Source organism: Macaca thibetana, chromosome 3, assembly GCF_024542745.1.
Source record: "Macaca thibetana thibetana isolate TM-01 chromosome 3, ASM2454274v1, whole genome shotgun sequence".
In the NCBI taxonomy this organism is placed as follows: domain Eukaryota; kingdom Metazoa; phylum Chordata; class Mammalia; order Primates; family Cercopithecidae; genus Macaca; species Macaca thibetana.
In genome coordinates, this window is record NC_065580.1 from 152,785,316 (window position 1) to 152,811,586 (window position 26,271).

General features: G+C 61.2%; 2 protein-coding genes across 4 annotated transcripts in view; both read right to left on the reverse strand.

Annotated features, from left to right (window-relative positions):
* The window catches only part of TRPM2 (transient receptor potential cation channel subfamily M member 2), a 165,266-nt gene that overhangs the window by 110,908 nt on the left and 28,087 nt on the right, over positions 1 to 26,271 (reverse strand). The window lies entirely within an intron of this gene.
* PFKL (phosphofructokinase, liver type) overlaps positions 1 to 26,271 on the reverse strand; it is a 66,967-nt gene that overhangs the window by 8,632 nt on the left and 32,064 nt on the right. The window contains exons 2-11 of one of the 3 annotated variants that reach the window (XM_050784418.1): positions 18,886 to 19,020; positions 12,220 to 12,293; positions 7,933 to 8,010; positions 6,662 to 6,851; positions 5,811 to 5,976; positions 5,296 to 5,340; positions 4,957 to 5,065; positions 2,647 to 2,742; positions 2,457 to 2,549; positions 279 to 404 (exon numbers count right to left, since the gene is read on the reverse strand). In XM_050784418.1, coding sequence (XP_050640375.1) covers positions 279 to 404; positions 2,457 to 2,549; positions 2,647 to 2,742; positions 4,957 to 5,065; positions 5,296 to 5,340; positions 5,811 to 5,976; positions 6,662 to 6,851; positions 7,933 to 8,010; positions 12,220 to 12,293; positions 18,886 to 18,970 — 1,062 coding nt within the window. In that variant the 5' untranslated portion in view covers positions 18,971 to 19,020. Of the gene's footprint in view, positions 1 to 278; positions 405 to 2,456; positions 2,550 to 2,646; positions 2,743 to 4,956; positions 5,066 to 5,295; positions 5,341 to 5,810; positions 5,977 to 6,661; positions 6,852 to 7,932; positions 8,011 to 12,219; positions 12,294 to 14,673; positions 14,777 to 18,885; positions 19,043 to 26,271 lie in introns of those variants that run through there. The other 2 variants (XM_050784417.1, XM_050784419.1) reach the window with 2 other exon arrangements.

A 26,271-nucleotide genomic window follows, 5' to 3' on the forward strand; every position in this document is an offset into this window, starting at 1 on the left:
CACTGCCCACAGAAGCTCAGTGGCCGAGGACCCATGACTTCCCCTGCTCACCAGACTCCCTGCAGCTCCAACACACCTCTTGGGGACCGTCCCAGCTCCCACGTCCCACCCGGGGATGTGCTCACATCCCCCTTCCTGGAGGCCTGGGATGCCCTGGGCCAGCCACAAGGCCCTGCCTTCCGGTGCTTATGGTGCTGAGATCCCCAGAGAGCAGTGGGGCCTGCGAGTGGGGATTAGGGAGGGACCAGGCGGTTCTGATGGGGGGACCCAGGGCTTACCATCTGCACGCACTCCATGAGGGGCAGCCGCACTGACTGGTTCCCCGAGAGGCTGACCACGCAGGCCGGCGTGTCAGGGGTGGCCTCCAGCAGCGCCATCACCGCCTCCATGCCCATCTTGCTGCTCTGTGGGGAGGGGTTCAGGCTGGCACACCCACTTGATCCCTCTACCCCAAGCCACATGCCCATCCTCTGCAGATGCGCAAACCCCAGCTTCCAGAGCCCCCCACGCTGACGGAAGCTTCCAGAACAGGTGGCACTAGAGATGGAAACGTGTCTGACCAGCGTTCACGACGGCATGCTGGATACCGTTTTAGTGTTTTCGCTGCCCTGCTGGGAGGCCCAGGCTACACTGTGGGCTGCAGGATACCATGTGATGCAACCCACCCGCTGTCGCTCAGTGTCATGGCTGGGCACACAGGCCACGTCCCCAGGGCCCCGTCCGCTGCGATGGTTCCTCCCACGGAGGCCCTCATGTCGTGACTTCCCTGGTGTGTGTCCGCGCCAGCCACGGGGATGGGCAGTGGACACATCCAGGAGCTGCCCGCTAGGAACACACTGCAAAGGCAGGCCCCAGCCCCACCCCGGGAACTGGCCGCAGTGGACAAGAAAACCAGGCCTGCAGTCGCCGTGGCCGTGCCATAACCACCAGTGGCCGGCCCTGTAGCAGCCCCGCAGCTGGCCCCCCGGGGCCACAGACAGCCCTCTGGGATCCACACAGGTTTCTTCATCTTGCACGTGAGGCACAGGCGGCACCTTATTCCGGGCGGTCTCTCCGGGATGCTGTTTAGGGAGCAGCCTCGGAGACACCCCCATGCAGGCTGAAGCTCCTTGGAAAAGTCCAGGTTCCCACCGCGCATGCTGGGTTCCCCGGTCGCCTTCGTGGCACCCAGTGGGAATACAGGCTCCGTGGCACCCAGTGGGAATACAGGCTCCGTGGTACCCAGTGGGAATACAGGCTTCATGGCACCCAGTGGGAATACAGGCTCCGTGGCACCCAGTGGGAATACAGGCTCCGGGAGCACAAAAACGCTGATGCTCTGGGTGACAGCCGCTGGGACTGCGGGTGATCAACTGTCCTCTGTTTCAGAGCTGGCATCGGGCATCCAAGACACTGGCTGGAAAACCCTGCAGCCTGCAGGCTGGGAGCGCATGGCTGGCCCGGTCACGGCAGCAGCATTTCCGCCGCCCAGGCTCGGCAGCCGCGACTGGCTTGCCCTGATGTCCCAGGCCCCTCAAGAGGCTCTTCTGAGTGAGCCTGAGGCCGCACAGAGGGGACACCAGCTGCCTGGCTAGGTCGGCGGGGTCCCTCTCTGAGGAAGCGTCCCCCCAGTACAGCGGCCCCCGTCCAGCTCCGTGGGTCGGCTGGGAAGGCTCAGCTCAGCACGGGAGTCACAGGGCCAGGTGCAGTCACAGGGCTGGGCGCAGCCATCTGGTCTCCCTCAGCACAAGTCCCACCTGCCTGACAGTCTGTGGCCCTACCTGAGAGGGTGACCACCCTCACACACAGGCATTTTGCCTTCCATGGGGCCTTCCTGGCCCCAGACTCATTCCATTTGGCACAACTTGATTCCCATTTTGCAGAGGACAAAGTGAGACCCAGCAGTGATCAGGGCCAAGGATGGCGAGGCCACGCCAGACCCCGAATGCTCCCTCCCAGCACCAGCCTCCCAGACCGTGACGCCGCGGGCAACATGGGCACCACCCTCTGCCCACCCAGCCCCTCTCCCAGGGCCTGTCCCTGGCCACCAGGAGGGTCTGTGGCCCTGACTGCTGCCACGTGGGGCTGGCAGGGGGTGGGGGGTAGAACGGCCAGGAGGCACAGGCTGGTGGGGGGCCTCCCATGGTCCCCGGGTCTGAGTTCCCTACACCTGCAGGGGAACGGAGAAGTCAGGCCTCAGTTTCCCCCAGGAGGAGCAACAGCTTGAGGGACCACCCACCCCATACACCCACACTGACACACACTCACACACACTGAAACACACCCACAAGGACCACGCATCCCCCATGCATACCCCCCCACACACAGACATGGATACTCACCCACAGCCACGTGGACACAGACTCACCCACAGCCACATGGACACAGTGCACGTGCCACACTCGCGTGCACACTGCCCACACGCACAGACCACGCTCACTCACACACATACACAGGGCAGGGTGATGGCCACTTACCAGGACTCGGTCGAAGGCAGAGGGCGTCCCTCCCCGCTGCACGTGGCCCAGCACAGTCACACGGGTGTCGAAGCCCAGCCTCTGAACCACCAACTGCAGGAGAGTGGGAAGGACCAGCCCTGAGCCCCAGCCCACATGGGCTAGAGGAGCAGGGGGTCTGCCCAGTGGCCGCCCCCAAGCCCACACGCACATCCTTCACGTAGCTGGACGAGATGGGCTTCCCGTTGCGGTCGATGGCACCCTCAGCGATAATGATGATGTTCAGTCGGGACCCGCGGCTCCGAGTCTGGGTCAAAGACACGACAGGGCTCAGCTGCCAGGTGGGAAACCTGCCCCGGGCACAGCCCCCAGGCGCCAGGAGCCCTCCCTGAGGCCACCATCCCCAACCCACGTGGGCCAGGGCACAACCCCCACCCAGCAGGAGGAAAGGAGGCCTGGAGCGCCAGGGCAGAGACCACGCTGGGCCCACTAGGACCCCCGCCCTCCTGGCAGCGGTGAACAAGAGGACTCTGCCTGAAAGCCCGGAAAGGTCAGCAGGGGAGGAAGGGGACCCGCGGGGCTGGGTCCAGCACACACACAGCTGGGGCTGGGCCCTTGTGTCTGGTGAAGCCTTCCAGACGGGAAGACACACAGGGCTGCAGCTCCGTGGGGCACAGGGCAGAGGGGCCTGCCTGGGGTAGCCTGGGCTGCTTGTGACTCCTGTGAGCCTCCATCTGCTCACCCTTAAAACCGGGGGCCTCACGTCGCTGCCACTAGCCAGGGGTCCCCGGACACCCTGCACCCTGAAGCCACTGTGGGTCCACGCTGGTGCACACGGGACACACCATCCCCTCTGCCAGCCTCAGGCTGCTGCCTCAACACCACACACCGGCCGTGGCCCAGCTCTCTGGGAACTGAATGGGCTTTCCAGCCTCCACTTCAATGACCCAACAAACATTTGTGGGACTCATTCTGAGCCACAAGCCCCTTGTTTGCCCTACCACAGGCCACAGAGCCTCCTACAGAAACAGGGTGGGAGCAGCTCAGACAGGGCCCGGGTGCGGTGGGAGTGGAGGGCTCCCTGGAGGAGGTGGCGCCAGTGCAGGTGAGGTCAGACACCCGGAAGATGGGCTGCAGGTACAGCAGGAGAGCTGCGCCACCCTCCCTGCCCCAGCGCACCCTGGGTGGTGGGCAAGGCGGGCACCCACGTTACAGGGGAAAACAGGCTCTCAGCGAGAGAGCAGGAAGGAACCAGGTGAGCCGACCTCACATCCAGGCCACTTCCAGGAGGGCCCAACCTGAGTCACAGACATAAGCCAAGACCGAGGTCACCACTGCAGCCGGGCCCCCCAGGGTGAAGTCTCTGCCCTAGGAGAACAGGCCCCTCGCAGGACCCGCACCTCGGGCCAGCCTCGCCTGTAGGGTTCTATCTCTGCCAAGCCCCTGGGCTCCACTGGGGAAGGTTCCAGAAGCCAGGTCATGACCCATGGTCTCTCCCACTGCCCTTGGCAGCGCTGTAGAACCACGCGGAGGTGGAACCAGTGTCCACACAGATGGGAGTGATGCTGCCACCTTCACATGTGGACAGGGATACCTGTCAGCCCCAGACCCACCCTGTGCCCCCAGGGCTGGCTCCAGTAGTCCTGCCTCAGCCTCAGAGCACAGAGGACAGAGCTAGAGCCATGGGGCCCCTGGGCTTGCCCTGCACGGTCAGGCGTGAGCGGAGGACAGCCTGAATGGCCCATGCCTCTGGTCCACCACTGAGCCAAGCCCCGCCCCACCAAGGGGCCGACCTGTCCTAGTTGAGGGGTCTCAGGGTCCATAGGGCAGTGTCAGCCTGTTCTAGGCCAGAGCCCCAAACTCTACCCCAAGGGAACCAGAGAGCAGCATTCCAGGCACGCCCACTCCAGGCACCCCAACTCCAGGCACACCTCTCCCGGCCAGGCACCCCCACCCCTCCCAGAGGTGGTCTTGGCCTCCCAGCAGCCTCCCTACCCTCTCCTGTCTCCAGAACCTCCTGTCCACTGTGACTACAGCCACTTTCGGACACATCTCTCCAGCCTAGAACCCATCCCTGGGCCCTGACCGCCCTCAGGGGAAGGCCCTGCTCCCCCCCTGGCCCAGCTCCTGGCCTTGCCACCCCCAGGGCCCTGCTGTCTGGACCTTGCTGGGGCCACTCATCCTCACAACCAACCACCTCCCGCCGGCCCAGGCTCAGCCGTCCCACCCCAGGAAGCAACCTCACCGAGCTCCCCACACTGACCATGGAGCTGAGCCTGGGGCGGCGGTGGCCTGAGTGACCCTCTCTGCCTCCTGCCCACTGAGGGCAGGATCACAGGTGCCTCACGGAGGTCAGCCCCGTAGCCCCCTACTCCTTGCGCGTCCTGCCCCGAAGGGCACTGCAGCTGCTGCTGGACCCATGAGTGATGCATGAGTTGGTCAAAGTTGGTCCCAAAACCCCAGGGGCGCTACCCAGTGCCCCAGGACACCTGCGGCCCCCAGCAGGCTGGACAGCACCCACCTCACCCAGCCTCTCGCACATGAAGTTCTCCCAGCCGTCCTCGGGCGGAGCCTCAGGGATGAACAGCCAGTCGGCCCCCGAGGCCAGTGCAGATACCAGTGCCAGGTACCTGGAGGAGTGAGTGCCCACCTGCTCAGGACCCCCGCCCAGTCATTGAGGGCAGCTTCGCCGTCCCCGGAGGCCCGACTCTGGGCCACAGCTTCTCTGTCTCTCCCGGCCCCCGCCCGGCTCTCTCTCACCCATGGTGTTAACTGAGCCCTGGAATAAATATGCCACACCTGTCGCTGGGTCCCCAGCAGCACCCGGCCCACCCCTGCAGGCCAGGAAGTCCCTCCTCACCCGCAGTGCCGGCCCATCACCTCCAGCACGAAGGTCCTCTGGTGGCTGCGGAGATGGAACAGGAGGAGGCATCAGTGCCAGCCACACGGCCCTGCCAGCCCGATTCCCTGCGGGGGTGCAGGCAGGGCACAGCCCCTTCTCGTGCCCAGGCTCTGAGCTGAAAGATACCCTCGGCTCCCTCCAGCCTCTGGGCTGGTTTCGACCGATCTGCTCCAAGTCTGAGGGTCATTTGCTGAGCCCAGGCCTGGCCAGCCCAGGACTTCCTTTGGGGGGCATCACACCCCAGGGCAAGCAGCTGCCCCTCAGAAGGGGCTGCACAAAGGCCCCCCGCAGCCTGGCAGAGTGGGAGTGGAATCTGCTATGCATCTCCCGAGCTGGGGGCTGAGGGCGGCTAGCCTGGAGGCTGGGGCTACCAGAGTCCACTGCCCTTGCGGATGGCCGTCACCCCGAGGCCACCTCACCACCTTGCAGGGAGGAGGGGCCCTGAGCTGGCAGCTGGCACCAGCCTCACTCACCTCTGGGCGGTGGTGGTGATGGCATCGATGACCTCCATGATGCGGTGGAGGGCCGAGTCCGTGCCAATGGTCATGTCGGTGCCGCAGAAGTCGTTATCGATGGAGCCCACCAGGCCCGCGATGTTCAGGTGCGAGTAGGTCTGGGCTGTGGTCTCTGAGATCTTACCTGGGCCAAGAGCAGCAGGAGGGCCTGGCTGAGGCTCCACTAGCCCCACCACAGGGCCAGAGACCCCTCTCCTGCCACCCTTTCTCCCGCATCCCAGGTGTGCAGCCTGGCAGGGGCCCCGGAGTTCCAAGCTCAGCCTCCTCCCATCCAGAACCCTGCAGCAGCACGGCTGGATCCGCTGGGGCTGAGTGCAGACGGGGGACCTCTGGGGTGCCTCGCAGAGTGGCCAAGGCCTCACCTCAGGGTCCTCCACACGAGGGACACGGAACAGACAAGGCTCCAAGTGGCCACTTTCCAAGCGGCAATCTCGGTCGGGACTCTGTGTCTTAATGTCACCCCAACTTTAACTCTATTTCTGCAAACTGTGACCACGCCTGTCCAGAATCTCCCTCAGATCAATCACAGAGACTTGTCCCTGGGGCATAGGGTGAGCCACGCCGGCCTCCACCAGCCCCAGGCACTGCCCGGGTCGCCTCCCTGAGGCTTGAGCCCTGACCTCCATCTCTGGGAGACATCCCAGCTTGCCCTGGCGGGCGCCACTCCACCCTGGCCAGCGGCCAGACAGCCGCTCATCTGCCTCGGGGTACCCAGGACTCCCTCCTCCCTCTGTCCTGCCCATTCCCACGCCTGGCAGCAGCGGCCAAACAAAACCCCAGGGCCTCCAGTGCGCCGGGCACAGACCCACCTTCCGCCACCAGCTCCTCCAGCAGGCTGCCCCACTCGCTGCGGAAGATGTTGGCACCCGTGAGGCTGCCGTCCCCACCGATGACGCACAGGTTAGTGATGCCGTGCTGAACCAGGTTGTAGGCCGCTGTCCGGCGCCCCTCCCGGGTGGTAAAGGCCTTGCAGCGGGCGCTGCCAATGATAGTGCCGCCCTGCACAGAAGTGGGCAGAAACTTCAGGGACGTGGCAGGCGGCAGACAGCCCTTGGGGATCATCGGAGGGACCCCAGGACTGGGCAGCAAGGGGACTGGCGGACCCTGCAGAGTGAGAGGCGGAAGCCCCAGGGTCTCTGGAAACCTGAAGTGGCCCCACCTCCCTGGGCCTTTCTCCTGGGACAGACAAAGAGGAGGACGATGTCCCTCCAGCCCTGGGCTCGGGAAGCCCCAAGGTAATAGAGTGGAAGGCTCTGGAAACCGGAAAACACAATACACACTCACATGCATAGACCGCCACACACGTGTGTGCCCATGTGCACACACAGGCCCTGCACCAACTCAGGGAACTGGCCGGGGCCTCCAGGGCACGAGCCGCAGCAGCTCCAGGTGTGCTCACGCAGCCCCTTAAAGCCAGCCTCAGCCAGGGCTCCCCCAGGACCCAGCACCGCCATATCTCCAGGCCCTCCTGGCCCCTGGCAACCCCAGGACCCTATGACCCAACAACTCCATGGCAGCAGATGACAGGGTCGGCCTGAACCGGAGCCCCGTGGGGTGCGGCACGTGTGTGTGTGTGACTCTGAGTACATATGTCTGTATGTTCCTGTATCTGTGTCCCTGTGTGTGCATCTGTGTATCTATGTGTGTATCTCTGTATTTACGTGTCTGCATGTGTCTATCCCTGTGTCTGTCTCCATGTCTGTGTGTGCACGCATCTGTGTGTGTGCACGCGTCTGTGTGTGTGTGCACGTGTGTGTGTGCACGTGTCTGTGTGTGTGTGCACGTGTCTGTGTGTGTGTGCACGCGTCTGTGTGTGCACGTGTCTGTGTGTGTGCACGCATCTGTGTCTGTATGTGTGCAACCGCCTGTGTGTCTCTGTGTGTGCACATCTGTGTGTGCGCACACGTCTGTGTACGCCTGTGTGTGCACAGGTCTGTGCGCGTCTGTGTGTGCACGCATCTGTGTGTGTGCGCATCTGTGTGTGTGTCTGTGTGCACGTCTGTGTGTCCGTGTGTGCAGGTCTGTCTCTATGTGTCTGCAAGTCCATGGGCACACATGCATCCACGTTCCCGGGCCTTACCAGCTGGATGATGTTGGAGACGCTCAGCCAGTTGGCCTGCTGGATGTTCTCACCTCCCTCCACGAGGCCCTCGTAACCCTGAAATCAGAGTGGGGCAGGCATGAGATAGGGGACCCCATGGCGGCTGGCAGCATGAGGTCTGGGAGCAGGACTTTCACCCCACCAGCAGATAGCTGGCTCAGGGGGCTGACTGTGAGGCCCTACCACTCCCAGGGCCTGGGGTAATGGGGTCTGGGTGCCCCACAGGGGGCTCGACACCCTCTGCACGGCTGGTGAGCCCGTGTGTCCCGGGATGTGACTCCTGTGGTGAGCTGGTGAGCGCTTTGGTGCAGGGGCCTGTCTGAGCTCCCTCACCCCACCCGGATCCACACAGGCAGGCTCAGCGCCCCTGAGGCCCCAGCGGAGCCCGCCATCCAGCTCCTGAGGGTGCATCCCAGGTCTGCCTGTTCTGAACGTCCTAGAAACGACACCGCAGAGGCTGCTGTGTGTGGCTCCTTCTGTCCCCGCTGGAGTCCTCCTGGGCGTGTGGCCAGTGGGGTGCTCCTGCTGTGTGGCGACCGTGTGAACAGCCCGGGCTACCATCTGCCCACCACAGTGGGCAGCTGAGAACACACACACCTCCCTACAGGGATGCGCCCGTGTTTCAGGCAGGTCCCCGCCTGAGGGGGCTGCTGGGTCCAGTGGACCCAAATGGCCATCGCCCGTAGGGCCGGCAACACCCTGGGCAGGGGCTCAGGCTCCGCGTCCCGCCACGCTGGCCACACCGGGCCTTCCATCCGGTGCCATGGATCTGCCCCTCGTGCGGTTCTACCTGGGGTTTCCCAGACTGGACCTGCACAGCCTCCAAGCCACGTGCCCGTTTCCTACTGCACGCCCAGCCCTTTCTTGTTGTTTGAGGGGAGGGGCCCTCATGACTGTGTTTCACTAAGGGTATGGAGAGAAGGGCGGCCTCCTCCGTGCAGCCCCCGGTTCCTCCATGCGTCAGCAGCCTTCTCCGGGCCGTGAGGTGAAGCAGTAAAGCAGCCATTCCTCGGCCGGGGCTTCTGCTCCTCCCTCTGCCTCCTCCCCAGCCGGGTGTCAGGGCCCTGGGGGCCAGGAGGGCAAGTGCCTCAACCAGGCAGGGGTCAAGGGACAGTGCACGCTGCGGGGCACGCGAACATCCCCACTCTGGCCATGGCAGGCTCGAAGCCTGGCAGCCTCCCTTCCCCACCAGCTGGGTTGGAGGACAGGTGCTCCACCCCATCTCAGGGGCTGATCTGAGGGACCACAGAGCTACTTCCTCTGGCTCAGGCCAGGCCAGCCTGGCCCCCTGTGGTTGTACCAGCCCTGAGCCAGGCACAAGGAAAACAGGAAAATGATTCCAAACCCACAGCCCCACCTGAGCAGGAGGCCACCAAACACAGATCTGTCTGCAAAACTCAGGACCCAATACAGAGCCCAGGTGCCAGCCAGGCCCCTGCTCCACTGGGCAGAGGGGCAGGCAGGTGTGGCCAGCCCAGGAGTCCCCAGAGACCCCACAAGGTCAGTGGTTCAGGTCTGCTGGAATCAGTCTCAGACACAACCTCCCCTTACCCTTGGAACCTTCTAGAAGAGGTTTGCCCCTCTCCACCCACTTCTTCTCCATATCTATCCTCCTAGGCCCAGCTCACCCCTCCTTCCCCTCTCATCCCATCCCCTCCTCTCACCCCTGCAGGCCTGGACCCAGGCTCAGGGCCCTCCCCACTGCGCTCTGGGCTCTGCCTGGGAGGATAAGAGCAGCTCGGTTATGAGCCCTCCTTTGTGTCAGAACTGAGAAGGGTTTTCCCCTCCAAGGCCACCCTCCCTTTCTGCCCTAACGACATCCCCAAGAAGAAGCGATCAGTCTCCCTGCTGAAGGAAAGCAGTGCTGGGCTCAGAAACCCAAAATGCATGCAGTCTGATGTGAACGGGCGCAGCCACAGGTCTCCTTGACCTCCCCTCCTGCCTCTCGACCCTCTGCCTCCTCCAAGCTCAGGATGTGGCTGCTCCCTGAAGCCCCCGCATCTGCCTAAAGCCCACAGCTGCTGGGGAAAGGAACAGTGACTGCCAGTCCCCCTCCCTGAGTTTCCCTGCACTGAGGTCATCGCAGGAAGAAAGACCTGTGTCTGCCAACACACCTGGGCAGGTAGTCACCAGGGCCAACAGACGCTGTCCAAGCCCATTGAATCCCCTAAAAACCATTTATGGCCGTGCGCAGCGGCTCACGCCTGTAATCCCAACACTTTGGGAGGCAAAGGCGGGTGGATCACCAGAGGTCAGGAGTTCGAGACCATCCTGGCCAACATGGTGAAACCCCGTCTCTACTAAAAATACAAAAAACAGCCGGGTGTGGTGGCGGGTGCTTATAATCCCAGCTACTCGGGAGGCTGAGGCAGGAGAATCGCTTGAACCCGGGAGGCGGAGGTTGCAGTGAGCCAAGATTGTGCCAGTGCACTCCGGCCTGGGGAACAGAGTGAGACTGTGTCTCGAAGAAAAAAAAAAAATTTCCTCCCCCTCTAGAATCATCCAGGCTGCCCATGTCCCTTTGCCCTGGGAGGAGGTCAGGTCAGCATCTTCGCCCCACCTCTCCACGCCTGTTCACAGTGAATGCCAGCACCTTTGCTCTAGTAAACCGCCTTTCGCAAGTAGATTTTTCCAAGAATCTTCGCAGGATGGAGGGGAAGTCTCCCCGGGCCGCTATACCAGAATGTCTCACCTCAAAATCTACCTCTTAGATGTGGATGTTTCTGACCTAAAGCCCACTAGGCAGCAGGTGCAGGGAAGCTCTCAGCCTCGCCTCCCTTCCAGAGGAAAGCAACACACAGCATCCTAAGACTAACGCTCCTCCTGTTGCCTCCTGGACGGGACGTAAATGCCCCTCAGAACCCTCCGCACCCAGAGACAGCCCCAGGACCCGCGCCCACCCCCCTTCATTCCTTTTCCCATAAACTCACTCTCCCGCATTCCCCCACCTCCGAGGGCCCTCACACTGCGTGCCTGTACCCCTCGGCTTCTCCAGGCGCACTGGTCTCTGCTTGGGCTCTGCAGAAGCCAGGACTCCAGGCACGGCCAAGTGCCTCTTCTCCCCTTTTCCAGGACATACCCTGCACTGATGAACTTGTTTTCTGTCTTTTGCCACAGGAGTCTGTCCCAACCACGAATGTATGGGGGTCAGGAAAACCCTAATTTCTGCCCTTTGCCACTTAGAAGAAACTGGAGGTCGAGCAGGTGGCAGGAAGTTTCGTAGGGACACAGCCCAGCCTGCCTGGAGGGGCCCCCACACCCAGCTCCCCAGGGCTCTGAGACCTGCTTCCCAATCGACACTGGCAGGGCCCCAGCCTCACCCCAGCCTAGCCACAGGGAGAGGACGGGCCAGCACAGACTGCCCACTCACTCATCCACTCACACAGTCCTGCAGAGGGAGGGCTGGGCAGGTGGGGCCCAGGTGGGGGCCAAGGTGGGGAACTGGGACCCAGGGCAGTGAGCAGTGAGCGGTGAGCAGTGAGCGGAGTGGGGCTGAGTGCCTGGAGCTGTAGAGCTGGGGTTGCTACATTTTATATAAACAGCTACATATTATGTAAAAAGTGGTAACAAAATAGCAAAAGGCCTTGTGCAAAACCATCAGACAAGAGTGCAGCCTGTGCCTGCGTGGTGTGGCCCAAGTGTGTGAATGTGCCCGTGTGTGCGCACGTGTGAGTGCAAGTGTGCGTGTGTAAATACCCAGGACGGAGGGCGAGCCCCAAATCTCCCACGGGGACTGGGGCTGAGGCAGGGGGGCATCCGCCGCTCCTACGGGAACACAATGAACATGGACACAGCAGAGCTGCTGCCAGGGGCTGTTCCTCAGGTTTGGGTGGCGAGGCAGGAGGCTGGGGAGGACAAGGGCGGAGATGGTGAGGTCCCTGGCCCCCACTCACAGAGGCCTCGGGGCAGGACAAGGGCCCAGGCTACGGGTGTGGTGGGTGGGGCCTGGCCCAATCACTGTAGGCAGGGCCTGGGCTCCCTCTCCACCCAGCTCCTTCCCTGCCCCCAGGCCCGCCCCCTGCAGCCTCTGAGCCTCCAGCCGGGCTGAATCCCCGAATCAGCAGGTCTCTTCTTTCTGCGGATGCCTTTGGCCTGGCCCCAAGCTCCCCTCGCACTCCCCACGACCAAGTACCCGTCAGCTCCTCCAGGCCAGGACCACCCCATCTCCCAGACCCACACTGTTCCGTGACCCACACAGAACATACCTCGGCCTGTGCCTCAGGAGGCCCCCACTCCCTGCACACACACGGCCCTCCTTGGCCTTACCTCATAGATGAGGAAGACTTTGGCACCCACATAAATGCCCATGCGCGTCACAGCTCGGACAGCAGCGTTCATGCCTGTGGAGATCAGGGCAAACCTGTCAGTCTCACGCTGACATGCAAGGCCCCGGACGCCCTCCCCATCTCAGAGGACAGGGGGTGGGGAGGCCCCGGACGCCCTCCCCATCTCAGAGGACAGAGGGTGGCGAGGCCCCGGACGCCCTCCCCATCTCAGAGGACAGGGGGTGGGGAGGCCCCGGACGCCCTCCCCATCTCAGAGGACAGGGGGTGGGGAGGCCCCGGATGCCCTCCCCATCTCAGAGGACAGGGGGTGGGGAGGCCCCGGACGCCCTCCCCATCTCAGAGGGTAGAGGGTTGGAGAGGCCTGATCATCCTTCCCATCTCAGAGGGCAGGGGGTGAGAGAAGCCTAGACACCCTGTCCATCTCAGAGGGTGGGTGGTGGGGGAAGGCCCTGGTTGCCCTCCCCATCTCAGAAGGCGCCAGGCTAGGAAACCTGAGGACCAGCCCTGGGCCCCCGGGTGGAGTTTCGGGCGAACCCAGCAGGCTCTAGGCTTCAGCTTCCGAGCACCTGGAGTATGGTGCCCAGAGGTAAACTGGGTACATCCCATGCAGGGCGTGGCAACCAGGCGTGTGTGGCTGTCCCAAACACACCCCACCGCCCCAACCTCTGCCACGGAGCCCCCACACTCACAGGCCACGGGGTCAGGCCTTGACCACAGAGCAGGAAAAAAAGTGGGCAGGTGGAAAAGAGGCCAGCACCTCCCACACCAGCCCTCACCCCAGACATTCAGACTGCAGCACATGGATGGAGGGGCCCAGGGAGCACCTCTGGGCACTGAGGAGGCACTCGCTGGAATGGGCATGGGCTCCTTCCTTTGCAAAGAGATGGGGGAATAAGAACAGAGGCCCTCCGACCTTAGCCACCCTGGGGACAGCACTGCCCTGCCCCAGGGCCTCAGGCACCCTCACCCCCCAGCCTGGACATGACGCTGGTGCCACCAGGCTCTGAGGTCACCTCCTCTTTCCTGTCCCCTTGCCCTGGGCTCCCGGGACTGCAGTGAAATTCCCCATCCTGGCGGGGGCCTTGGCAAAGCCGGTTTCCCGGACAGGGACATTGACGGGGGAGGTGGCATCCAGGAAACACTGGTGCTAATGCACCCCACACCTTCTTCCTGAGAGCTCCCAACTCAAAAGATATCCATGACTTCATACAACAGGGGCAGCCAAGACTACCTGATCTTCAGAGACGAAGAACCCCAAGCCAGCGGCCGGGGTCCCCCCACTGAGTGGGGTCTGGGGCCGGGTCACAGGCCTGAGCGTGCCCTTTCCCCTGGGACCAGCCCTGCTCTTCCTGCCTCCCTCCCAGCACCCATACCATGCCATCTATCCCTAAGCCATGCGGGTCCTCTGTCCCCAAGCCTCGTGCCCATCAAAAGCCCCTGGCCTTCCCCCCCCCACACTCACAGAGGTGGAGGTGCTGACTTGCTGGAGGCTCCTGCCCAAGCCTCGGCAGCTCCCTTGAACATGGAGACCCCACGAGAGGACCCTCGACCTCTACCCTGGTTACAAACGCTTCTCATCCGCTCTCCAGCTTGACCTGGGGCTCAGCAGGAGGGAGCAGGTGTGAGGTGAGGCCCCACGCCTTGAGAAACCCCAGGGATTGGCACACTGTGCAGGGTTCCCATGTAGCAGCCAGAGTATCTGCCACCATCCCCACACCACAGGGATCCAACAAGGTCCCAGAGGGAGGGTGAGGGACCTTCCAGAGCCCAGCAGGTGGCAGCAGTGGCAGGACGCACCCAGACCCATCCTCAGGTTCAGCAGGTGGTCCTCTCCCCCCTCTCCCCACCCAGCAGCCAGGGGATCCCGACGGGGCAGGGGCTGGAGCCAACCCCGGCAGCCGTCCAGGAGGAAGCGGCACAGACGTCAGAACGGGCAGAACACAGAGCCTGCAGGGAGCTGGAGCTGCCCACACTGGCAGCTTCTCCACTTGAGCAAGCAACCCCGTCTCTAAAGGAACAGTGCCTCCCTCACATCCCCACACAGATAGACACAGATAGGCGCGGGGCTGCTACAGCTGAAACGGGGACGCGACCCCGGCAAGCATCCCACACACACCCAGACGGCCCAGCCCCATCCTAGACAGCTGAGCCACCCCAGACAGCCAAGCCCCCCTACCCATCCCAGACAGCTGAGCCCCCCCCCCAGACAGCCGAGCCCCCTACCCCAGACAGCTGAGCCACCCCAAGCACCCGACAACCAAAAGCAGTTGGCAGAGCCAAGTCCTGCTGCCCCAGGCTGGGCTTCCAAGGCAGTGCTGTGACTGCAGGCTCCCCGTCCCCCACCCTCACCGGAGTCGGGGGCAATGAGGGAGATCCACTCAGCCACAGCTGGCCGAAGCTAAGCCTCCGTCCCTCCCTCGCCCTCCCTGCAGACCTGGTCCCACCACAGGTCCAAGCCCACCTCTGGCAGGAGGCAGCTCAGGCAGGGCAAGGAGAGGGCGGGAGCAGTGCACCCAGGCCGCCGTCCAGCCACACAGCCTCTCTGGTCTCCCCAGCTCCAGGCGGAGTCTGTGTGCCACCGGGCGGGTCAGCCCAGGGTCACAGCCATCTCAGCAGCTGGCCTGGTGGGCCTGTCAGGGGGTCTGGGAATAGCAAAGGGGCTCCAGGGTCAGGGATCAGCAAGAGTACCCCTCGCTTCCAAATGTCTTCAGGGCACTCCGAAAAATAAAAGCTGCTTTGACGCCCAGAGACAATGAAGCTGCCAAAACCCAGCTTTGTGTTAAGCCCTTGGGAGGAGAACAAAGTGGCCATGTCCCAGGAAACTCTGGATTTGAGAACGGGACTGGCTGCAGCCTGAAGGAGGAAACGCTGGATTTTAGAACGGGACTGGAGTGGGTTTCTCTGTCAACCTCACTGGAAGCTGTAATCTTCAAAAGGCCTTCTTAGTGGCCCTTTAATCGGCTTTTCTTTCTCAAAATAAACCCCAGGCAGCAGTCGCCAGCACCACGCAGTCAGAGGACAGGAAGGACGGTGGGCCTGCCACTGACTACCAGCAGGTGACAGCCACCCCTGCCCAGGAAAAAAGGCTGGAAGAAAATCGATGTCTGAGGTTGGTGTGCTGGTTCCCAGTGACCTTTCCTCACCATTAGCTCCTGGGCAAGAAAGCAGTGAGCATGAAATGGTCGCAAAGTTTAATGATCAGCTAAGGATGTAAGCATGAGCCTGAAGGCTCCAAACAGGACGCCACGATGTCGGGGAGGCGTGCGGGCCAGGGAGCTAAGTCCTCACCTGCGATAACAGGAAACCAACGTCCAAACACCCCGGCCAGGGAAAGGCAGGGCGTGGTATCCTCTGCAGGGCCAGAGCAGAGACAAACGGCCCAGAGAATTAAAAGTGCCCAGGCCAGGGCAAGATGAAGGTGGGCACAGGCAGGCCAGGTTGTTTTTTGTCTTTTTTTTTTTTTTTTTAGACAGTCTCGTTCTGTCACTCAGGCTGGAGTGCAGTGGCATGATCTTGGCTCACTACAACCTCTGCCTCGCAGGTTCAAGTGATTCTCCTGCCTCTGCCTCCTGAGTAGCTGGGACTACAGGCGCGCACCACCAAGCCTGGTTGATTTTTGGGGTTTTTTCTTTGTTTGTTTTTTGAAACAGAGTCTCGCTCTGTTGCCCAGGCTGGAGTGCAGTGGCTCGATCTCGGCTCACTGCAACCTCCACCTCCTGGTTCAAGCGATTCTCCTGCCTCAGCCTCCTGAGCAGCTGGATTACAGATGCGTGCCACCACGCCCAGTTAATTTTTGTATTTTTAGTAGAGACGAGGTTTCATCATGTTAGCCAAGATGGTCTTGAACTCCTGACCTCAGGTGATCCGCCCACCTCAGCCTCCCAAAGTGCTGGGATTACAGGCACGAGACACCACACCCGGCCTGATTCAAATCTTCTAGGTGCAAAATAAACCTTTGCACGGGTTATTGTGCAAATAGACATCCTTGAACAACACCCTCCCCTGCTCGACAACACGGACCCCTGCCCAACAGGAAAGGCATGACCCAGAGCCACACAGAACAGGACTTCTGGGCTGGCTGGAAGGAATTTGCAAGGTGGCCTGTCTTGTCCCCAACCCCCTTTTTCACAGAAGGGGAAACTGAGGCCTGAGAAGTCCCAGGGCTGGGCAACACTGGCAGATGGTGAGACTGGCTGTTCTCATACATCCAACAAACGCAGACTTCAGCATCGGGGCGGAAAGTGCCTCCCAGTCCCCACTCTCCTGCTGCCCAGCTGACACAGAGGGCATAGAGAAGGGCACACTAGGCCATGGGCTTCCCCTCGCCCAGGATCAGCCTTTCTAGGAAGGCAGTGGGGCCTCAAGAAGAAAACAGAGCACCCACCATGGGAAGCCACACGGCGGCAGCAGCGGTGGCCGGGGAGAGCCCCGCAGACTGCTTTTAGGAACTCATGAAACAGAAGGACTCTGGTTCTGCCCAGAATGCCAGCTCCTCCCATCCTACTCACCCCCATCATCCTCCCTGAATCAGCCCCAGCCCTCAACTGGGGAAGCGTGTGGAGTCCTCCTCCCTTGCAGAAAACCACCTGTTCCCTGTCCACGCGTGGGAGCCTGGACACAGAGACGCTGCAGTTGCCAGGGGCTTGGGAAGGGAGGACATTTACAGAGGAAGACACAGGACCAGCTGGGATACCATGATCAGCCAGCAGGTGCACTGTGGGCACCCTCCCAGCTGCAGCCAGGAAGCGCTGCCCACCCCATACCAGGCACTGGGGCCACGCTGGGCAGTCAGAACTCCCAGCTCAGATGGAGATGGGAGGCCCACCCAGCCGGCCTGCCCACAGGGTCAGGAGGGGCCTCCCATCTCCAGATCCTCCACCAGCATCCAGAACTGCCTGTCTGCCACTCTGGGTGCGCCCCCCGCCCCGCTGGCCCAAGAACCACCTGCCAGGCTTGCCCTTCAGCGACCTCCAGCGGGCCCCCGTTCTGTTTAGTCTGTGCGCAGGGCGGCGGGGGATGGGGGGACGGGTGCCACCCCGGGCTCCGAACCTTCCCAACCCTCTGCTGCTGATGCTCCCACTTTGCAGACAAGGAAGCTGGTCGGGGACCCTCTGTGTTCCAGGGAGCCACAGAGTGGGCTTTGGGGCTTTGCCAGCCTCACCAAGAAAGCGCCTCCCTGGTGGGCAGGCAGGCCAGCCCTGCAGCAACCCGTCTGCCCTCCAGACTCGGGCCCTTTCTTGGTCTAATATCATGGGATGGAGCTTCCTGAGTCCACCCTCCAAGGCCATGGGCCTCCTCTCCCACCTGGACCCACAACACACCAGGCCACGCTCCAGGACACTGCCAGTGGCCCTCCAAGGCCGTGGACCTCCTCTCCCACCTGGGTCCACAACACACCAGGCCACGTCCAGGACACTGCCAGTGGCCCTCCAAGGCCGTGGACCTCCTCTCCCACCTGGGCCCACAACACACCAGGCCACGTCCAGGACACTGCCAGTGGCCAGCAACAAGCAGCAGCTCCCGCTCCAGCCACAGCAGTGAGAAGGTTCACAACAGGCATGGCTCAGCCAGGTCCGAAGGAGCGCCCTCCGCAGGCCGGGGTTCAGACAGCGACACCCACGGGCCACTCCTGCCTCCCTGGCTTGGTCCTGGTCAAGGCCAGCTTCCTCCTCCCTCTTCCTGGCTTCCAGATACGGAAAAGGAGGGTCAGGTGCCTGAAGCTGGCTGAGGGGGGTGTGTCTGCATTTTCTCAACCATTTTCTGAACTCTAAAAGACAGACCAGGTCCCGCTGTACAGCTTTGGGGTGCTGGCTGGGCCCCTTCCCAACCCAGCACCTCACTTCTGGTCTCGTAAATCCTCTCCTCTCTCCTCCTGAGGGTCAGGGTAGGTGGTGTCCTGTGCCACAGGTGCCACACTGGACATGTCAGGCCAGAGATACTGGAGGCCAGCAGGACCAGGCCTCCAGGAGGGAGAGTGCCAGGATACCACGCCCCCAGGCCGGACCCCCACCCAGCTCTGCCAACTCTCAGTCCCCACCACCTGGGGCCTCCCCAGTACCCCTGGAAAAAGAGTGACAACGGGGCTTTGCTCAAGGCCCCGGGCAGCTCATCTCCCCACCACCCTCTTCCCCAGCTAGACCCACACGGAAGGCAGCCGCGAGGGCCCCGAGGAGGCGGACTGGTCCGGGGGTGAGCCCGCCCCCGCCCAGCGGGAGGAGGTCCCGGAAACCCGCAGCCTGGCGCCAGCTCTCGGGAGGCACCGGGTCCCCAGGTCGCTTCAGAACCAGGAAGGACCAGGCTCTGGGGGCAGCGGGACCGGCACCCTCCGCTCACGTGGCCTTGGGGAATCCTCGCGGGGGTCCTGCCCCGCAGCCCAGAGTCGGACACACCCTCCGGGCAGGGCGCGGGCGGCGCCAAGACCCAGGCGGAGGCCGAGAACGTGGCCGGCCGCACGTAGGCCCGAGACCGCGCCGGGGCGGAGCGGGGGACGGACCCGGGGCTGGAGGCCGGGGCAGGAGGCCGGGGCTGGAGGGAGGCCGGACCGGCCCGAGAACCGGGTCCCAGGGCTCGGCGGGCGCTCCGGAGAGGCCGGGACGGAGGCGCCCCCCACCCCCTGCACCGCGACGCGGCCGGGACCCCCGCCCACCTTGCGCGTCGCCGCCGCTGGTCAGGACGCCGATGGCCTTGCCCGCGCCCGACGCCCGCAGCTTCTCCAGGTCCACCGCGGCCATGGCGGCGGCCGAGACCCGGGCCCAGCTCGCACTCCCGCCGCCTGCGCCGCGCCGCCGTCCCCGCCCCGTCCCCGTCCCCGCCCCGCGCGCGCCCTGCGCCCGCCCCGCCCCGGGTCCGCCCCTGGCGCCTCCTCGCAGGACGGACCGCGGACGGAGCAGGAATCGGGCGCCCTCTGCCCGCCGGGGCCACCTTTCCGCTGTGCGTTTCTGAGCCTGTGCGATGTAACGCGGGCCCCGAGCAGTGAGACCCGGGGCAGAGCCCCACACCCCGGTGGTCTTGAGGATGTGGCCGGGACCAGGGCGGGGCTGCATCCAGTGCGGCCGCACGTCCAGGGAGGTTCTTTGCTGTCGGCCGCAGCCACCACCCCTCCCTGCCACCCAGGGGCCCTCAGGGCTGCCTTCAGGCCTCGGCAGAGGCCAAACCCAAACGGGGCGCTGGAAAGCAGCCAGCATTCCTCCCTCCCTCTCCCTCCTTTCCTTCCTTCCTTCCTCACATTTGCTGGGCCCTTGGGAAAGTCTTGGTCCCCGGGTCCTGGGGGTGCAGAGCCGGTGGTCGGGAGAGCCGCCTCCTGACCGCACGGTGTGTTCGGTTTGTGAAAGCTGAGCGGGCAGATCACTAGGATTTGTGCATTTTTCTCTACATATACGGTGGACATGGTGGCTGTGAATATCGACTACTCCTTATTTAATTGTGAAATGTTAGAAAACACGCCGAAAGACTGCGCAAGCACATATGCGTGGGCTAAAAGGCGCTAAGAAGACACCTGTGTCTAACCCTGAGGCAGCCTTGGGCTGACATTTTGGGTCATTATTCTCTCTCTTTTCTTGCAGCTTCATCGTGTGTGTGTGTGTGTGTGTGTGTGTGTGTGTGTGTGTGTGCATAAATTCTTAAACATACGTGATTTAGCCACAATGAGATACCACCTGATACCCATTAGGATGGCTACTATAAAAGAAAAACACAGGCTGGGTGCAGTGGCTTACGCCCATAATCCCAGAACTTTGGGAGGCCCAGAGGGGCGGATCACCTGAGTCAGGAGTTCGAGACCAGCCCAGCCAACATGGCGAAACCTCATCTCTACTAAAAATATAAAAATTAGCTGAATGTGGTGGTGGGTGCCTGTAATCCCAGCTACAAGGGAGGCTGAGGTATGAGAATCACTTGAACTCAGGAGGTGGAGGTTGCATTGAGTGGAGACTGCACCATTGCACTCCAGCCTGGGCAACAAGAGCGAAACTCCGTCTCGAAAAAAAAAAAAAAAAAAAAAAAGGAAAGAAAAATGCAGAAAATAATCACTGTTCCAAGGATATAGGGAAGCTGGAACCCTCGTGCAGTGTTGCTGGGGATGTGAAACGGTGTAGCTGCTATGGAAAACAGGATGGCAGTTCTTCAAAAAATTAAAAATAGAATTACCATGTGATCCAGCGATTTTACTCTGGGTATATACCTAAAGAATTCAAAGCAAAGACTCACACAGATATTTGCACACACATATTCATAGCAGCATTATTCACAACAGCCAGAAGGTGGAAGCACCCAGGTGTCTGCTGAGGAAAGCATTGGATGAACACAATGTGGTCGATCCATGTGCTGGAATATTACAAAGCCTTAAAAAGGAAGCAGATTCCAGCACATGCTACAACATGGATGAACCTTGGGGCCACCATGCTGAGTAAAATAAAATGGACACAAAAGGACAGATACTGTGTGATTCCACTTCCATGAGATCCCTGGAGGATTCAGATTCATAGAGACAGAAAGTAGAGTGGAGGGTACCAGGGGTTGGGAGGGGAATGGGGAGTGAGTGTTTCGTGGGGCCAGAGTTTCCATTCAGGAAGCTGGAACAGCTCTGCAGATGGCAGTGGCATGGTTACATGAGATGTGAATGCCACTAAACTTGAAAGTGGATTTTTTTTTTTTTTTTTTTTTTGAGACGGAGTCTCGCTCTGTGGCCCAGGCTGGAGTGCAATGGCCAGATCTCAGCTCACTGCAAGCTCCGCCTCCCGGGTTTACGCCATTCTCCTGCCTCAGCCTCCCGAGTAGCTGGGACTACAGGCGCCGCCACCTCGCCCGGCTAGTTTTTTGTATTTTTTAGTAGAGACGGGGTTTCACTGTGTTAGCCAGGATGGTCTCAATCTCCTGACCTCGTGATCCGCCCGTCTCGGCCTCCCAAAGTGCTGGGATTACAGGCTTGAGCCACCGCGCCCGGCCAAGAATGGATTTCCTCTGTAGGGTATTGTTTTTGAGGCAGAGTCTCACTCTGTCGCCCAGGTTGGATTCCAGTGGCATAATCATAGCTCACTGCAGCCTTGGCCTCCTAGCCTCAAGTGATCCTCCCACCTCAGCCTCCTGAGTAGCTGGGACCACGGGAGGATGCCACCACACCCTGCTAATTTTGTTTAATTTTTGGTAGAGAAGGGATCTCGCTATGTTGCCCAGGCTGGTCTCTAAGTCCTCGGCTCAAGTGATCCTTCTGCCTCAGTCTCCCAAAGTACTGGGATTCCAGGTATGAGCCACCATGCCTGGCCATTTGGGATGTGTTTTTAGAAGAGAGCTAGGTAGTCTTTAGCCATGCTGAATTGAGCACTTCCATTGTGAACAGATCCATTCTACCCTAAGCCAGCAGCTAAGAGCCAGGGTGAAGACGGTGTAGGAAAAGCCACAGGTGGGAAGGGGTGGCAAGAGGAACCTCCTGTGGCGTGTGGGTCCCAGAGACTGAGCAGAACCTGTCCCTGGGACCCCTGAGAGGACCCCTGCCTGCAGGTGCCAGCCCAGCCTTCCCAGGAAGGGGAAGCTCTGCAAGCCCTGAGGTCCCTGGGAATTCGCAGAAGAGCTGAGGCCTCTTTGAATGCATCCTGAATCACCCGGGTTAGTATAATGGAGCGTGCAGGAGCTCCAGTTACAGGGCAGGTGGGTGAGGGGTGCTTTTAATCCACTTAAGATTCTGAGCCCAGAGCTCCAGCCTGATTTGCTATCTTGAGTCTAATCTTTTCCAGAAATATTGACTCTTCTGAGCCCAGTGTCCACCGATTCTCCACCTGGGTGTTTAGAATGCCCCGACCCGGAGCCGGCCAGTCCCGTAGCCCACAGCACCTCCGGCACGACGGCCGTAGGGCTCAGCACGGCAGAATTCAGATCTCTTTGTTCATTAATTATTGACAATTTCCGAACAGTGACACCTGAGCAGAGACCAAGGGCAGGGCCTGCCCCTGAGGCCACCCCAGCCCCCGAGGGATTCAAACAGCTGCTGTAGGTGGTGGGGATGTTATGCAGAAGTACACACAACACTTGCTAACCTGACTCCGCAGGACTCCGGCTGAGCTGGACTAAGTGGACCAGGGCTGGAGCCCAAGCCTGAGGCTTCATCTAGAAGAAGACTCAGAGGAATCTGACCTGAGCTTGGCCAAGGAGAATGTCCATCTCCCCAAGACCTATGGGTCGAAGCCCTCGCCCCTCATGACTGCAGTGGCACTGTGAGGTCTCTAAAGGGGTGGCTAAGGCTGGGCACGGTACCTCATGCCTGTTATCCCAGCACTTTGGGACACCAAGGTGGGAGGATAAATCACTAGAGACCAGGAGTTCGAGACCAGCCTGGCCAACAGGGCAAAATCCCCCATCTCTACAAAAAAAATTATAAAGCCAGGCGTGGTGGCATGTGCCTGTGGTCCCGGCTGGTAAGGAGGCTGAAGTAGGAGGATCTCTTGAGCCTGGGAGGTCAAGGCTGCAGTGAGCCGTGATTGATAGCACCACTGCACTCCAGCCTGGGCGACAGAGTGAGATGCTGTCTCAAGAAAAACAAAACAAAACAAAACAAACAAACAGGGCGGGCGCAGTGGCTCACACCTGTAATCCCAGCACTTTGGGAGGCCGAGACGGGCGGATCACGAGGTCAGGGGATCAAGACCTTCCTGGCTAACCCAGTGAAACCCCGTCTCTACTTAAAAAAATACAAAGGGCCGGGCGCGGTGGCTCAAGCCTGTAATCCCAGCACTTTGGGAGGCCGAGACGGGCGGATCACGAGGTCAGGAGATCGAGACCATCCTGGCTAACACGGTGAAACCCCGTCTCTACTAAAAAGTACAAAAAACTAGCCGGGCGAGGTGGCGGGCGCCTGTAGTCCCAGCTACTCGGGAGGCTGAGGCAGGAGAATGGCGTGAACCCGGGAGGCGGAGCTTGCAGTGAGCCGAGATCCAGCCACTGCACTCCAGCCTGGGCGACAGAGCAAGACTCCATCTCAAAAAAAAAAAAAAAAAAAATACAAAAAACTAGCCGGACGAGGTGGCGGGCGCCTGTAATCCCAGCTACTCGGGAGGCTGAGGCAGGAGAATGGCGTGAACCAGGGAGGCGGAGCTTGCAGTGAGCTGAGATCCGGCCACTGCACTCCAGCCTGGGCGACGGAGCAAGATTCCGTCTCAAAAAAAAAAAAAAATATATATATATATATATACACACACACACACACACACACACACACACACACATATAAATTAGCTGGGCGTGGTGGCGGGTGCCTGTAGTCCCAGGTACTCAGGAGGCTGAGGCAGGAGAATCACTTGAACCCAGGAGGCGGAGGTTGCAGTGAGCTGAGATCCGGCCACTGCACTCCAGCCTGGGCGACAGAGCGAGACACCATCTCAAAGCAAACAAACAAAACAAACAAAAACAAAGAGGGGCAATTAAGTTAAAAATGAGGCCGTTAGGCTGGCTCTGATCCAGTCTGACTGTGTCCTGTGAGAAGAGGAGATGAGGACAGACACACACACGGATGACCCTGTGAGGACACAGCGAGGAGACTATGATGACCCTGTGAGGACACAGCGAGGAGACGATGGCATCTGCCAGCCCAGGGGAGGGGCCTCAGGAACCGGCCCTGTCGCACCCTGGCTCGGACCCCAGCCTCCAGGTCTGTGGGAGAATCATGTCTGTTATTTGACCCTCTGGCCTGGGGTCCTTTGTCACAGCCACCCTAGGAAAGGAACATGGGAGGTGGAACAGGCTGTGTAGACTGCTCTGTGGACCGATGCAGGTTGTGTAGACCGCTCTGTCGGCCGGCGCAGGCTGTGTAGACCACTCTGTGGGTTGGCACAGATTGTGTAGACCGCTCTGTGGGTTGGCACAGATTGTGTAGACCGCTCTGTGGGCCGGCGCAGGCTGTGTAGACCGCTCTGTGGGCCACAGGCTGTGTAGACCACTCTGTGGATTGGCACAGATTGTGTACACCGCTCTGTGGATTGGCACAGATTGTGTAGACCGCTCTGTGGGTTGGCGCAGGCTGTGTAGACCGCTCTGTGGGTTGGTGCAGGTTGTGTACACCGCTCTGTGGATTGGCACAGATTGTGTGGACCGCTCTGTGGGTTGGCGCAGGCTGTGTAGACCGCTCTGTGGGTTGGCGCAGGTTGTGTAGACCGCTCTGTGGGCCGGCGCAGGCCGTGTAGACCGCTCTGTGCACCGCAGCTGCCTGTGTGAACAACCTGCCCGCGCATGTGCTCAGACGCTCAGCAGCAGATGGCAGGCCTGTCACGTGGGCAGACCTCGCTCCAGTGGCCGGAGGAAGGAGACAAACCTCCGTCCCCTCAGAGAGACAGCCGAGCCCGGGGAAGGCCTGGTGTCTAAAGGCAGGTGGCAGGAGGAGCGTGAGGCTGTGGGGACGGCGGGGTGGGGGCGGCAGCCCGGCCACCCAGTGAAAGATAGTCATTCTTTTGTGGTTTTCTAATTACATTTTAAAACACCAAATGAACACATGCTTATAGAGAGCAGCGGAGACTGCCGACTGCTGAGATGCACACACAAGCCCTCAAGAGGCCCCGTCCCCGCCTTCCTGGTCCTCAGCCCGGTGATTGCGGGGCAGAAGGAGGGGATTCTTCCATGCACTCTCCACCCACCCATGCCTCTGAACGGAATCCTCGCGGTTTCTAAGGGAATTGAGCTGTGGCTGGTGGAGGAGCCCCCAGAGCCCCGTGCAGTTGGATGACGGGAGGGTAGGACCTCAGGGCTCAAGTCCAAAAGAAGAGCGGTACAGAGTTTGAGGACAATCACGTGAGCGCAGTGGGAACTACCAACCCCCACGAAGGGATGCTGGGCCCAGGGGCAGGGTCCTCCTGGACCTGTCTGTAGAGGAATTCTGATGAGACTGGGGTTCCCGGGCCCCCAAGGTGAGACCCCAGGTGTCAGCAGAGCACTGGGCTGAGGGGGAAGGCTGGGTCCGTGCCTGGGAACAGGGGCCAGAGGACTTCATGGCCAGTGTGCAATTGGGGAGGGAGAAGGCTGTGGAGTGGCGGGCGCTGGGCCCTGATGGGTGGCGTGTCTGCAGCATCTGGGATCGCCCTGGCCAGCTCTCTAACTGCCCTGGATGCCACGGCCCCACCCCATCACCCCATGGGGACAAAGGTGGCTCCCTCTTGGGTGCCAATCCACCACGTTGACTTCTGACTGGCCCTGGTCACATGAAAGGCTCCTGGTTTCCACCTTATCTACTGTGCCTAGCGTGCCTAGCGTGAGAACACGTCAACCTGACGTTATCTCACAGCTAGAGGCCACGACGCAAGCAGTGGTCTGGCCGTCCTGGAGGGTCACCTTCGACTGTCTGCACACAGCACGTCCACCCTCCCGCTATGGGTCTGGGGAGCAGCAGTGCAGAGACCCACCTGTCTTGCAAGACCACGCTTCTGTCCGAAAGTGCCCTAGCAGAACACTGTCCACCAGCAAACTGGATTTGTCGGCCTTGTTCTTTGTTTCTGGGCCCCTTCTTCAGCATTTGGGGGCCACTTTGTGTTTTCAGCCTTCATGGATCAGAGCCCCAGTGGCTTCTGAAGAGGGGGGCTTTGGCAAGCTCCAGCCCCGTCATCCTATCAGCAACTAACCCCCACCAGAGGCCCTGGCCAGGGACGGGGAGAGGGGCAGCAGCTCGGGGCACAAGGGCCCAGCAATGCAGGGGCCAGGCAGGGAGGTCCACCTCTCAGGTAGTCAGGGGCCGAGCCTCAGGGAGCACCCGCCCCCTGCAGCCCCCCACTCCCTGCTCCCCGGTGCATGCACACAGGCATGGCAGCCGGAGCCCGATCTATGGGCACCTGCCTGTGTCTGCACAAGCGCTGGCGTTCCCTGGCATGCACCCTGCTCCCACAGCTTTGCACTTGCCAGGCGCGCCCCAAAGCTCCTTTCCTCCTCCGAGGAGGGTCCCTGTGACACCATCACATGCCCAGCGCTGCTCTGCCTGTTTCCTGCTTTGCAGCAGTTACCCCATCCAGGGCCACCCTCCTTCTTTACATGATCCACCCCTCCCACCAAAATGTTCCTTGGGGCC